This window comes from Eufriesea mexicana, unplaced genomic scaffold, assembly GCF_001483705.2.
Source record: "Eufriesea mexicana isolate 0111107269 unplaced genomic scaffold, ASM148370v2 scaffold4744748180, whole genome shotgun sequence".
Classification (NCBI taxonomy): domain Eukaryota; kingdom Metazoa; phylum Arthropoda; class Insecta; order Hymenoptera; family Apidae; genus Eufriesea; species Eufriesea mexicana.
In genome coordinates this window covers 159136-173313 of record NW_016907968.1, presented here as the reverse complement: position 1 = coordinate 173313, position 14178 = coordinate 159136, and the positions used below count along the sequence as shown (strand labels likewise).

The 14178-nt window shown below is 35.9% G+C and overlaps 3 protein-coding genes across 4 annotated transcripts in view; 2 read left to right on the top strand and 1 right to left on the bottom strand.

The window, feature by feature from the left end:
* LOC108549898 (UNC93-like protein) overlaps positions 1-4781 on the top strand; it is a 53633-nt gene extending 48852 nt beyond the window's left edge. Inside the window, exons 5-6 of the mRNA XM_017903469.1 lie at positions 797-1064; positions 2918-4781. Of these exons, the coding sequence (XP_017758958.1) occupies positions 797-1064; positions 2918-3237 (588 nt within the window). The 3' untranslated portion in view covers positions 3238-4781. The remainder of the gene's footprint in view (positions 1-796; positions 1065-2917) is intronic.
* A 3183-nt stretch (positions 4782-7964) lies between these two features.
* On the bottom strand, positions 7965-11569 carry Hs3st-B (Heparan sulfate 3-O sulfotransferase-B). Of its 2 annotated transcripts, none has more exons than XM_017903365.1 (4): positions 11189-11569; positions 9225-9837; positions 8528-9018; positions 7965-8369 (listed from the first exon to the last, which is right to left on the bottom strand). In XM_017903365.1, the coding sequence occupies exons 2-4, from the start codon at positions 9719-9721 to the stop codon at positions 8245-8247; spliced, it is 1113 nt and encodes a 370-aa protein (XP_017758854.1). In that variant the 5' UTR covers positions 9722-9837; positions 11189-11569; the 3' UTR covers positions 7965-8244. The 2 variants fall into 2 exon arrangements, with proteins under 2 accessions (XP_017758854.1, XP_017758865.1); XM_017903376.1 differs by having other exon boundaries at positions 11434-11569.
* A 1513-nt stretch (positions 11570-13082) lies between these two features.
* Positions 13083-14178, top strand: part of Axn (protein axin) — a 27168-nt gene continuing 26072 nt past the window's right edge. Inside the window, exon 1 of the mRNA XM_017903288.1 lies at positions 13083-13499. The gene's annotated coding sequence lies outside the window, so the exon portion shown is untranslated. The remainder of the gene's footprint in view (positions 13500-14178) is intronic.

The following is a 14178-nucleotide window of genomic DNA, read 5'->3' as shown; positions in this document are numbered from 1 at the left end:
TATTATTTTGTTATAAATATATACTAGCATAAGAAAGCGTAAAAAATAAATTTTTTTATTAAGAAATTTTATTTATAATTGTTTATTTACAATATTTTCATAGGCGAAAAATAAATAAAAAATAAATTGAAAAAATTTATTAGACCGAGAATCGAACTCAGGTCCTTCGGCATACGGAGTCTCGATACTTGCCGACATGCCACGACTTCATTTATAAAATAATGGAATTAAACGTCTACTTATATATATAATAAATTTTTAATTGTAAATATCTCAAAAATTATTAAGTAGTTGCAGTTGTAATGATATAGTTTCTTAAACTGCATGACGATATCTACAAACCTGCAAAGTTTCAACTAAATCGGTGACCCAAAGGACTTGCACTCTCCTCGTAAGATCCTTGCGCATAAACGATCCAATTTATAATTCTGCTTCTGGTTTTCATGAACTGATCTCTAGTCAAGCTAGAGGGAAGAAGTACTTCTATCATGAGTCTCGAATCCGAACCCAAATTTACATCGAAGATACGATTACTCTCACTTGAATCATCAGACTAGGGTAGTTACTTGTATAAATATTTAGTGCAATAACTGTATTCTTTTTCCGCTTTGGTATAGTTCGTTTTATCTCATTACTCCCTAACGACAGTCGCACTTAATACAACCATAACAAAGAATTTTCCTGAACATGAGAAACACCCACACCGGCAATTCTTTCGCTCTAAAATTGAAAATGAAAAGGAAAAGAAGATAAATAAATAATTATTTTAACCGTGACCGATTTTTTCATTTTCCAGGCCTACATCTCATGTGCGTTGGGCGTACACCGAGTGGGCTATGTGATGATCTGCTTCGGAGTGGTGAACGCTCTCTGCTCCCTGGTCTTTGGATCTCTAATGAAATTCGTCGGCAGACAGCCGCTCATGGTGCTGGGCGCCATCGTCCATGTTAGTCTTATCGTCGTACTACTCCACTGGAAACCGCACCCCGCTAATCCGTACGTTTTTTACACCGTTTCCGGACTCTGGGGTGTCGGCGATGCGGTATGGCAGACGCAAGTGAACGGTACGTACGAGTAAAAAAGATACATTATTCGAGGGACTTCAGCTTGTAGTTTGTTTGTCGTGGAAGTCGTAAACTGGCCGTTGGTTTCTTGTCGACGGTCATTTTTATTTAGCCGCGAGTAAGAGACCGTGTATCGTCTAATGTAATTTAAACAGATGTATGTACAGAGAGCACTTTTTCTCTCTGATTTATCACTTGCGTGTTGTAATGTAGTTCGGCTGAATCTATGGAGAGTGCTTTTCGTCGTGCACGTGGCAAAACAGCGATGAATTTATTATTGGTGTTCATTTTTATTCGGTGACGAGCAATAAGTAAGGGTAAGTGTCCCAAAATTCACGCAAGAAGTAATTTTGATAGGAAAGACGGGTTTTTAATTAAAAATTGTGGCGAAAAAATTCAATAATGAATTTTCGTTGATAACATTTTATCACACAAATGGCGCAAAATTCAAATCTTGCGTGAATTTTGGAACACCCTCTATATGTAGTTTGGAGCATAACTTGGTGGAATGTGCTGTAAGCGACATTTATCATACGTAGCGATGCAGATTATCTTTTAGTTTCCGAGCAGCTTGGTTTTTACTCCTTAATGTAATTTAATGGAATGCACAGAAAATATACTTAATAATATATACTTTCTGATGCGAACAACGAAAATAATAATTATCGGTATGTTATCGATGCAGATTTCTATCTAGTTGCGAATGGTGAGAATTTTGATTACTCTTGATGGGATAATTTTAATCCTAACGTTTTCGTGGGAATTTCCTGGTATCTTTAGAATATGGCGCAATGTTTTGAATTAAGTTGGGTTTAAACATGTATCTATACTTTTTTCCTCTTTCTTTTTTTCTTTTTTTCGTTTAAATTTATTCAGGATGTATAGCGTAACCCAATGAAATGTGTAGATTTGCAAAACATTACCAAAGAGTGGGTTTTCCTATTTTACCACTCACTACTCAGAATCGGTAAATGAATAATTAATTAACCCGGTGTGGCTTGGTTATGGAGCAATAATTTATTTTTTCATTTTTATTCTTTAACGCCAATCTTGTCTTAAAAAATTTCATCAAAGAATTTTCGTTACGAAATATTTATATAATTGGAATACCATTATGTATATTTGATATATAATATATAATATAAAATTTAAATACTATTTTTATTTTAATCGCAATTGCAACTTCTTTTAAGTCTCACTTAAATAGCGTATTTGAGGAATTAAATGTACGATGTTATAGGTTGTAAGAAATGTAAATATTCAGTATAATAGGGTATACTTGTGCCAGTCATAATGGCATGCAATATGAAAATTGGATCTTTATTCGAAAATGGACAGCCATTAGTTACTGTCTTGTATGACAATTAGGTCAGGTTTCTTCTTTCGCCTCAAGAATTTCGTTATTGACTATCCCAACTTATTTAACCTCGTGTTGGATAAAATGTATCTTTATGACGTACGTCGATTGCACAAGTGAATGCACATTTATATGAGACTTCGAGTAGAATATTCAATTTACCTCGATGTATATTAGATTCCTTGATTTTGCAATCGAATTTATTACCGTGGTCGGGAGCAGGCTTAATTTTCTATTAATAAGATCACATATTTATTAATCAATTAGAGATAAATTAAATTATGATTAAAAACCAAACACTGATTAAAGAGAGAATAAAATTCATACTTATAATTCCCTTTCGTTCTTCAACGACTGCCACGTAATACAAACTAAATTATTCATTACTCGAAACTTTTCTATTAAAATTAATTTCATTAGTAAAGGAATTAAAGAATACTTGCCGAAAAATAAATAACGTCGAAAGAGAAATTAATTGCATCCTTTGACATTGCAGGTTTATACGGCACCCTGTTCAGGCGCAACAAGGAAGCCGCGTTCTCGAACTACAGACTATGGGAGAGTGCCGGTTTCGTGATAGCATACGCGTACAGCACCCACCTGTGTGCCCGTATGAAGCTGTACGTGATGCTGACAGTGTTGCTTATCGGCACCATCGGGTACATCATAGTGGAACTACTGCACAGGCGTAAGCAGAAAAGGCTGAAGGCTATCGCGGAGGACCCGAAGGCGGCCCAGGCGGAGGCGAACCAAGTGGAAGAGACCGACGATGAAAAGGACGACATCGACGACGATATCATTATCACGCACCTCTGAACAGCATCCACTCGCGCACCGACGAGGAATCTCATCAGTGTCTCGGCTTGATCGACTCTTCTCTTTTATTCTTCCTTATTGCTTCTTTTCCTGTAATAACGAACGCAGTCGCTTTCTATATGGCAGCGTAGACCCGCGGCATGTAAAACCGTCCACGAGCGATCCAAAGCTGCCTGGAAATGTGTACAACGACTGTTGCTCGTTTATATGAAGCATAAGGATGATACGTCGTTTTTCTTCTCTTCCTTTTCTTCCAAGACCGGAAATTGACACGATCCCCGGTACCGAGCCGGTCAGTTTTCGTGTCGCCCATGCGAACGACGATATCGTTAAGTCTCGCGTCGATGCGCCATTTTGAAATGTCGCCGTAAGAATTAAGACGCGTAAAGTGTACTCTAGTAGCAAGATTTTTCTTCTCTGTTTTATGCTTCTTCATTTGGATCGTTTGGGTCCTGTAAATTTTACGTTTGACACGCTACGTTCGGTCCTTTTACTTCTTGTTCCACTGTTCTCGGTATACCGGCGTTTTTCTTCCATGTTTGTTTTGTATCGCAAAGAAAGGAGGGAAAGAAAAGAAAGGAAAAGAAAAATAAATCGCACGCGACAAAGCTCGCGACTCGTGCGCCGCGTTTCTGCTGGGAACGGGCGCGAGGAAAAGGTGAAAGAATAAAAGAAAGATACCGACTCATACAAAATTAATGAGGGATAAGGAAATGCACGAGGGGTATCCCCGACGATCAGTCTCGCTTCGTGCACGTGTTGTTATATCGCTTGCAGAGATTCAACACGGCGATTCCATTGTCAACTGAAAACGAATTGCTTGCCTTCACGGTGCTAGAAGCGCGTTCCGATGCCATACTCGTCCTTATGCGTTCACGTAGTCTCTTCGATCTTCGCTTAAATGTAAGTTTAACGATCCGGAAAATGGAAGAAGGAAAAAAGAGGATGATAATAATAAGAATAGGCAAATGAAAATCATTGAGATCTGCTTCGAATATCCGATGCGAATAGACTATTAGATGAGTCAACGAGTTTGATTTCTTCAAGTAGTACAAAGGGAAAATGATTAGGAAATGTAAACTGCGTTTAACAAGCACACATTGTCACATAGATAAATATCGAACACGCTAAAGAGAACATTCGTTAAACGAATTCGAAACGATTCGAGTATCTGTTGTAATCGTACGTATCCGTGTATAAGATGTAAGACATCCCATTGCCACTATGTGGAAGCGCTTCGTAGCAACTTGCCATTAAGTTTTATCGGAATTGTGTCCCAGTTTTGTGATAAAGATCGTAAGTTCCCAAACGGACGGTTCGATCGTAAATCCGCTTATCTTGTATATATATTATGGATAGCAATTGTATATGCGGTGAAATGGATATTCCATTCGAATGCGTTGCTCTGGCTCAGCGAAGCCACGACTCCTGAAACTGTAACGGGCCGACAGCGTGTCTTTATTGTTTCCTTTATTTTGTCATGACTACAGATGCACTTAGATCAAAGATACCACTGGATCGAGCCTGTGATACGTTTAAATATCCCGCGACTCGTCTTAAATATTCTCTATAAATTCTCTCTAAATTATCTCTAAATTCTCTCTAAATTCTCTCTAAATTACGAGCGTGAGATAATTTATTACGCTGTTTGAACTTCTTTTGTTTTCCTTTTAACAAAGTTCGTAGATCATTCTGTTTCTTTATCGTCGAGTTAGAGCAGGCTAGGTCTGTCGTGGAAAACAGGCCGGGATTGTGCATCTGCATTCGATCGATGAACCGAGACGTCGAAGAAATGTAATCCACGAAAGGAACATTCATCGAGGAACATTACACGTTTACCATCGCCAAGAGAATAACGAGAACGAACGATAGATCGTGAATTATTGTCCGATGCATTTCTCCCGTGCACCACGAAATGCTCCCCAATCATCGATATTTGAGATCGCCTTAAGAAACGTAGAAACGAAATCGTAATTGAGTATGATCTTAATTGCGCATGTTAGAAAAAAGTAACGAGATATTACGACGTATTAGTAGTAGAATGTAAGAAACATTGTAGTCTATAATTTAACGTTAAGTATTCAACAAAATTAATTTTATAGATCACCCTTGTTTCTTTTATTTCTTCTTCTTCTTTTTTTTTTTTTTTTTTTCTCTTCAGATTAAAAGAGAAAAAAGGGGGGAGAAAAATGAAAGCAGACGAAACGGATATTATATGTTTGCCTTTTCGCGAAAATTCATGATCGGTTGTGTCAACATCGAAGGATCAAGACAAGAGGTTAACGTTGTTATTCGTGTTATAGAGTAATCCTAAAAGAAGAAAGGAAAAAAAAATACAAAGGGATGGTCGTTCTGTCCCGAATAATAATGTCGAATCAGTATTTTGTTACCCGAATCGAATTGTATTATGCGTTAGTTTTTACGATCGTTTGATGATCACGTATGATGAACATACTGACCTACTGTGTATTGTAATAGCGTCCCTCTCGACAGTATGTATTCCGTCCACCAATCGATAAGATTGCTCAAGAATCTTTAACATAAGATTAGAGTACCAATAAAACGTATGTCGCACTTACATTTTTTACATACATATATATATAATATACATATATATTGCCGTTTCGATGGGACCAAAACTACAGGGTGGTAGAGAATGATCATAGACTTTAATGATTTATAATACCTGCTATGAGCAGTAGGAAATTTGCAATACACGTGGGTTCTACGATCAATCATTTCAATGTAAAATGGACATTTATTATTTACAAATATCCGATATTGAAAGTGAAAGCAGTATTGAATGTAAACATAGGATTGTTCTGTTTACATTGTGGCCATTACGAAACTCACTCGTGTTGTCTGAAGTTGGTACATAATAGAAGTCGATTTTACGTCGAAAGTATCGATCGCAGAGGTTACGTTCGATATTTTGCGAGTACTTCTCTTCGTTGGTACGACGAGCGTACAAAGTCTTCGAGTCTTTCTTTCACCATCTTGTATACTTTGTAATTTGTGGAAATCGATAAACTTGATGTATACTTGTGACAAGAGAGAATAAGAACAGGAATAGCTGGAAGTAAATTTCACGAATTTGTCTGTCTTTCATCGAATGGCTGAAATTTCTATTGTTAACTTTCTCCTTCTTTTCTTTTGTAATAGTTCAATAGGTAGTAGAGAAACAGACCAGAGAGACACGTATTTGTTAATGTCGTAACATTTGTACAAAAGGAGGATGAATCTTTTGCGGAAAGTATTAAGACAATACTCTATACAGTTGTATAAAGAAAACGTTCACGTGTATCGTGCTGTTTTCCCTTTCGATAAGTCGAAAGCAATATTTCATTACAATGTTTGTAACAGACATATGTACTTGTTGTTATTTCGTTGCCTGCATCTTGTCCTGCGGCCACAAGTGAGTTCGAGATGAATGTACTTGTACAGGGTGTTTAGAGGAAGAATTTCTTTTTCTCTTTTCATGTGATTTCTTCAACTTTGGAAGGAGGAAAGAATTGGATACTATGTGAGTATATATTACGCAATATTTTTTTGTTCATCGATCACTGTTTATTTACAGCTTTGTATCCCCTAATTAGATTGATTAGGCCACTTGAGCAAATAACTTAATGTGTAATTAACTACTTAACAATGCACTCGTCGCGGATCGTTTTTGTAACTCCAAGCTACGAGTTTAAATTTATACTTAAGAATATGTTAGAAATTTATACTAAAAGTTTCGTAATTGTTATTCTTAGAATGATTTTTATAAATCGAAGACAATTTCTAAACATATTTATCCGGAACGAACTTTGATAAATTCACCGCTACCATTTTATCTAATGTTTAATTAAAATTCGCTAAATTTTATAATTGAACTTGTAAAGATTCTTGTTTTATAATATGCGTGTGTATGTGTGCGTGCACGATTGCAAAATATAGATATGTTATTTTTATTGCAGTTTGTGCAAGCTTCTGCCTACTTGCACGTATCGATATTAATTATATATTTTCATACGGTTATACGAACTTTTTTTTTAGTAATTTTCGTCGTTACAAATGTCTAATTGACGTTATTAATATTTCTATGCTCCTTTTCAACCGAAGTATGTTCGTCAGAGCTATTTATTAAATACGAGACGTAATTTTTTTTTTACTTTAAATTGTACTCAGTTTGCTTCTGCACTATAAGAACTTCTACAGTATGATAATCTTTTTATAATTTAGGAATATTCTGAAGCAATTCAAATAAATTATTAAAAAGGATACTCGTCACTTCTTTGTTTGATATTAAAACTGAAAAATAAATACCTCACTCTAAAACTATTTCATATCACAAAATATCAACGTTAATAAAGATTCTGTACATAACGCACTAGAAGATCAAAAAGTCAACAAAATGTATAAAACAATGTATAATGCAACACTCGATTCTAAACTAATAACGATAAAAATATTTGTACAATGTTAACACAGGTATCTCAAATATTACTTTTCAGTGGAAGATTCAATCAACAACCTAGCTATAACAAATATCTATAAATAATTCTCTAATAAATAAAAAACAATTCATATGGTCGTTTATCGTTCAAACTTTGAATATACCTTCTTTTTGTAATGTCGTGTATAAAATATAGTGGAATATATATGTATGCAAAAAATTATACATAATTTTTATATATAAAATTATAGGATAACATTCTGCGACAACTCTAAATCTATACGCGTGTCTAAAAGTTAATATCACGAACAAGAACAGGAATTCTCTTGTGTGTATTGTCAACACATTGAAACGATGTGTGCATTTTTTTCATACTTTACGTACATAAAAAAATATTTTAGGTCACAGTAAGAACGGATGAAAACTAACCGAAGAGTATCTCTTTCTTTATCATTTACTTCTGTGCAAGCTAATGGTGTCCGCATGCGCGCGTGTAATATCTCAGTAAAAATTGACTATGTTCTTTTACTTAACTAGCATCGATATGTATTCGCTTATCGCATTTACTCTCACAACCAGCCGAAATCCATTCCGGTTAATTGGTAGAAACGTTGATTGAATGGACGATAAAAATCTCTCAATCGTTGTATGGCTACAGGATCTATGTAAGGATGACTACGACCCTTGTTCTTACCTTGAAGTAGTAGAAATCACAAACAAAAGTAAGAATGAGTGTATGATTCATTTTGCAATCTAAATTGTTTCGCGTATTTTACAAGTTCCACGTTACGTGGAATCTTTTGTTAATTTTTTAGCAGTCAATAATGTTTCTAATCAAATACAGATACTTACCAAGGCAATGGGGTGTAGGACGTTCCTCAGATTTGAGCAGACAAGGGAACCCCTTCGTGGCATTGAAATAAAAATGTTTCTCACAGATAACTCTCTTTAGGCCTAAAAAATCCTGAACCCTCGTGATCTCGGCGACCGGATCCATGATTAATCTTTCTCCAGACACGAATAGAAATTGTGATAATGAAAAGTATTGGAGCCATCTCTCTAAGTGCCATGCATAGATTCCGATTTTCAATGGTACCCACGATGTGTCTACGATTTTCGATCCGTTTAGAAACGCTAGATCCTCGAACTTAGGCATGTTAGCTCGTTTACTCTTCACTTGGGTATAATCGGATATCGCTCGAGTAACTGGATCCCTTACTACGAGAATCAATTTCATCGCTGGATTCATGCGTTGAACTCGCCTTGGAACTTTTCTCGTCACAAAGTACGACGGGGTTTTCTCCATGGTGATTTGCGTGGTCAAGGTTGGAGGCATCCTATGTCTGGAATATACCATGAGACAGATCTTTATGCTATAACATTAACAATGTTCTTAATCTAAGATTCAAGTAGATCAAAAGAGAGTATCATAATAATTAAATCACTCAAATATTATTGAACATAGTAATGAAATTACTGTACCACTGCTATTACATAACTTATGATATCGAATTAATATACGACCATGAAGCGTGAATAACAAGCCCACCTGTACCAATGAAATCCTTTGATGTAATGATGATCAAAAAAGTGCACTTCGGATCCAGCAGCACGAATAGCAGGATGTAATCTCAAAAATTCTAACAACGCTCTAGTCCCACCCTTTTTAACACCGATTATCAACGCGGTTGGCAATTGTTTGCTAGGTATCAAACCTTGTTGCCTCAAGATCTGATATTTTCGCAAGGATCCTGTGTTTTCTTTAACACTGCTGTTGTTCGACCAAAGCGATACCACTTGAAGTTTCGATAGTTTCGAGTGCTTCGATTCGACATCGTTCATCGAAGATGACTCCTTGATCGTTAGACGATCCAGACTCGGATCGTGAGCGAAAGAAACGAAATTCCTCGATTTTTGCAAGGTTCCTTTACCAGACAGGCCGGCGAGTAGTAATGAATTATCGATTAGAAAGATCCAGATGAGAATTAGCAGAAAACAGGCTGGAACCAGGACTTTTTTAGACCAAGGCCCTTTTCTAAGTACCATACTGAACTTAAGAATCGTCGTATTTCACTGGCATCCTGGCTTCCATTATATAAGGCTTTCAGTCTTCTAGCTCCATACTGATATGTTAGGATAGATATTTTTGGTATCTATTATATCTATAAAAAATTTTAATCGTTTGTTTTAGATGTATATCTGAACAGCATAATTGTTTAAAATTCAATTGTGAAGAGGAACAATACAAATTGAAGGAAAAAATATACATAATTCAATACCTATTTAAGAATCAAATGCATAGGTATGGGACTTGTACCGGTTACATATCTCTTATGCGGAGGGTTGCATACGTGTAGGAGGATAAACCATTACATTCAAAAATGCAGAATACTTTGTAAAAAAATGTAAAACACAATTATATAAAATGTGCACTTGATTCGTTTAAGATCTACACAAAAAAATTATACAATTTTACAAATATTTTTTTAAACTTTAGTGGTTGTTAATACAACTATGCTTAATTAAAAATTGAATTAGTTACATGACAAATTTTCAAAGAATTTACAATTATTCTTTAAACTAAAATGCATTTAAAAAATGTTTCACTTCTCTTTTTACATACATTGTAATAACTATAAACAATAAATTTGATGGATAATAATTCTGTTTATTACTACTTCATAGCGTCATAGTTTGTAAATATTTTTGCAATGCATCCTTTTGTTTACAAATCGATAATTTTTTCATAAACGAAAGTGTGAAATGACATGGTTTCTTAATTATATTCTAATAGAGTATTTCAAACCAATACAGTCAAAGGTCATTCAAGATCATCCGAGGTCAATTGCGATAGAGAGAAATTACTTCAAGGAACCGATCAATACTTAGAAAAAGTAGAAACATGCAAAACTTCATTTTGTTAATGAATCAAATGAAATTTGCCATGTTGTGGTTTCTATATCGACACGCTTTGCAATATGCATCGATGCTCAAGGTCATCATTTTGAACACTTGTACTAGCAGCAAATATGCAAATACGGAACGTTTATACGGTTTCTTGGAGTAATTTATTCTCCATTTTAATTGACCTTGAACAGCCTTGAACGAGTTATAACTGTACAATATTGTATTCGTCTTGAAGCTCTTTATCAGAATGTAAATAAAGACTATATCATTCCTTTGAAAAAAAAACAGACTTAACTTTTGTATCTCCTCTATCCCTTAACCTATAAAAAAAGATATTAATGTCAGATCATATATTGCTTAAAACCAAGTAAATTTAGATTGACACTTTCCCTATATTGTAAAAGACAAGGGAGTTATTCAGGTTGCCTGTTCTTAAATGCCTCACCCTGTGTGTAAAACACTATACCCAAATATTACATCAAAATGAATTGTTTTCCTTTTCAGAAAAGAAACAAAGAATAAGAATCTGTCTACATTAAACATCTACATATATTACTGAATGATAAGTTATTGAAAAATATTTGTATATTTGTTATGACATCTCACCTCCATGCCGCAGAGTATCCAAGTTCACGTTAATTTTGCACGACATACATAATTCCAAATATACCGTGATATTCGATTCTTTTCGGCAAGTAGATGCAAGGATATGTGATTTGGGTTTAAAGGAAGTGCACACTTAACGCATTATCAGTCGGCGCGTTCGTAACAATCGATAACGCGGAGCGAATAGAAGGGAGAAACGGTAGTATAACACAAGGCGTATCGATGAGATTTCATAGCTACCGTACCGGATAACGAGAAGTTAAACTTCATCCTCGTCGAAATCTTCCCGTTTTGTTTGAATTCGAGTGTGGTGCAACATTTGTTAATCGCATCGCGCGCTAAAAACCTTTCCCTCTCGTGCTGCTCGCCAACATAGTTGTGTTCGAGTGTACCGAAGTGCACGACGCTGGCGCCACACTCCTTAACGCGGAGTAACTGTGAAACTGACCGGGAAGCAGTATAGATCTTATGATATCGAGTGACCGAACCAAGCTGAAAATCAAAATAATATTATCAATAAAGGATTAAGTGGCAGTTTCAGTGAAAACGTTCTTTCATTAACAATTTATAAAATATAATTATATAGCAGGAGATATTAATATATACTTTAAGAAAATTAAATAAAAAAAAATTAATTATATATTCTTGTTTATTAAGACACAATTGAAATCAACCATGAAATATGTAAACATTAGTGAAGTATATATTAGATATACGTCAGAGAAAATGAGTTTTAAATAATAGCGATAATTTAATATTACCTTCTACAGTATACATTACTGGAGCCTATTCCAATTTATATTGAAATTTAAAATAAATTTACTCTTTTGTATGTTTTAATATATCAAAGGAATAAAAAATATAGATTTTTGGTTAATTTCTTGCGAGCAACAATTACGTCAAATCATTTAGTCGATATATTATTCTATTGAACAATAATTATCAATATTTACAGTCTTTCATTACGAAAACACTATTATATCATATTTAATATCAACATTAAAAACTTGTTTTTGAGTCATAGGTGTAGCTTTGTATCTAACAGATTAAATTTACAATACAAAATTTTTGGTGAAACGAGATAATAGAAAGCATCGCAAATGCAATTTATAATATAGTTAAGCATATTTTCTTTACATAGTTCATTAGATAATAATAAACGTGTAATTATCATAATGACTTTATCTGTTCGACTAATTAGCAAAAACAACTTATCTGAAATTATTAATTAATTTGTAGCAAGTATAGATTATAACAAAAAATATTTTATCTGCTATTCTTAAACGTTAAGTTCAATTATACAAGATAAATCGATATCTTAAACGATAAATTAACAATTTGAAAAATTTACAAAATATGCATATAGTAATAAATATTTCGATAACAATAAGATGCATAAAGATTATCATAAATTTTATTTTGGACAATATATCGATAAAAAATATGTATTATATATTTACAAATTGTTTGTACATTTTCTAAAATTTTTGGAGTAAGGAGGTGCTAAATCAATTAGGTACGCGACTGCCGATGGTACATTGAGTATGTGCAGGCGCATATCTGTGTGCGTGTTTCTCGGTAGTAACATTAATTAGTAATGCCGTAAAACGCTAAAATAAATTGACGATCAATACTTTTAAGCATCGAAATACACGAATAATAAACGCATAGTTTATATCGATATAAAAGTAGAAGAAATAGCGTGTTCTTGCAGAGTTCCGTAAAAACAAAATTCCAAGAGATGAATGAATGACGGCGCGTCAACTAGATACAGGACTGCTCGCGGCAAGGGCATAGGCCATGCGGCCCGTTGATTGGCCGGTCTTTGAAGGGGCAAGTTTAGGCAGGGGCCGCGAGAGTGCGCGTCCCGCGCACTCGTGTTAGATCTCGATGGCGACCAAGATGTGCCTGAGAGACGAGCCGCGAAATGCCTAGCCGTATAGTGTCCGATTTCCCGTGAATTCACCGTGATCCCTGTTTACTCGATGCGATCGGGAAACACTTTGCATGCCTTCTGTGTGTCAAGTCGCCTTTATTATTACGGTGGATCGGCGCGGTGTGTATATTTCGTCGTGAGTGTGGTGCGTGTGTGCGTCGTGTCGAAGTGTCGAGAGTTCACGCCGAATCATCGTCGTCGCTAGGAGAGAGCGAGAAAGTAAGGACGAGAAAGAGAGCTACGATGTGTCTGCGTTTCAGTCCGTACCATTTTTTCGTCGATAGTTGACATTTTCGAGCATGGAACGTCGGTCTCGCCGGAGAGACGCATCGTCATCACGGCATTAGCAAATACAAGCACCGTCGGATATACCGAGTAAGTCCACTGCCGTCTTTTCTTTTTCGAGAGCACCGATTCCTTTCTTAAAATCCCTCTCCCTATCTTTGTCTCTCTTGTTCGCACGCTCACTCGCTCGCTGGTTTGCTCGCTTTCTCTCCTCTTCTTTTTCCAGCCTTTCTTCCTCTCTCTCTCTCCCCCTATTCCTTCGCCTCATCTTTTCCCTTCTTTCCTGCTTCTTTTCTTCCTTATCCACCGCTAACTTCTTCTCTTTAGCCTGCTCTTCTTTTTTCCCCTACGTATCGCCTCTTCCTGTCGCAGGACCGCGCGTGTATCAGCTTAGTCGTGTTTTGTATATCAGACGATCAAAATTCGCGATGTTTGACTGTCGTCGTCGTAACGTCGACAGACAGAACTCGGAGAAAGAAAAAACAGAAGAAATAACACGAACGATTTCCTCGTGCGTAACACCGAGAGTCACCCGCTCCAAAATACACAGCGGTGTTTACGTCCCCGGGCCCCGTTTTATTTCCTCCGATCACTTTCTCGTCCCTTTTCTGCCCGGATTTTTATTTCCTTCCGTTCTCTTCCTTTCGTTTACCTCTCCTTCTCGTCCTCGTCTCTGTGCCCCCTGTTTCTGTCTCTTTTTCCCTTCTCCACCTTTTTCTTTTACGGGGATCAACTCTATCCCTCTCTCTCTCTCTCTCTCTCTCTCTCT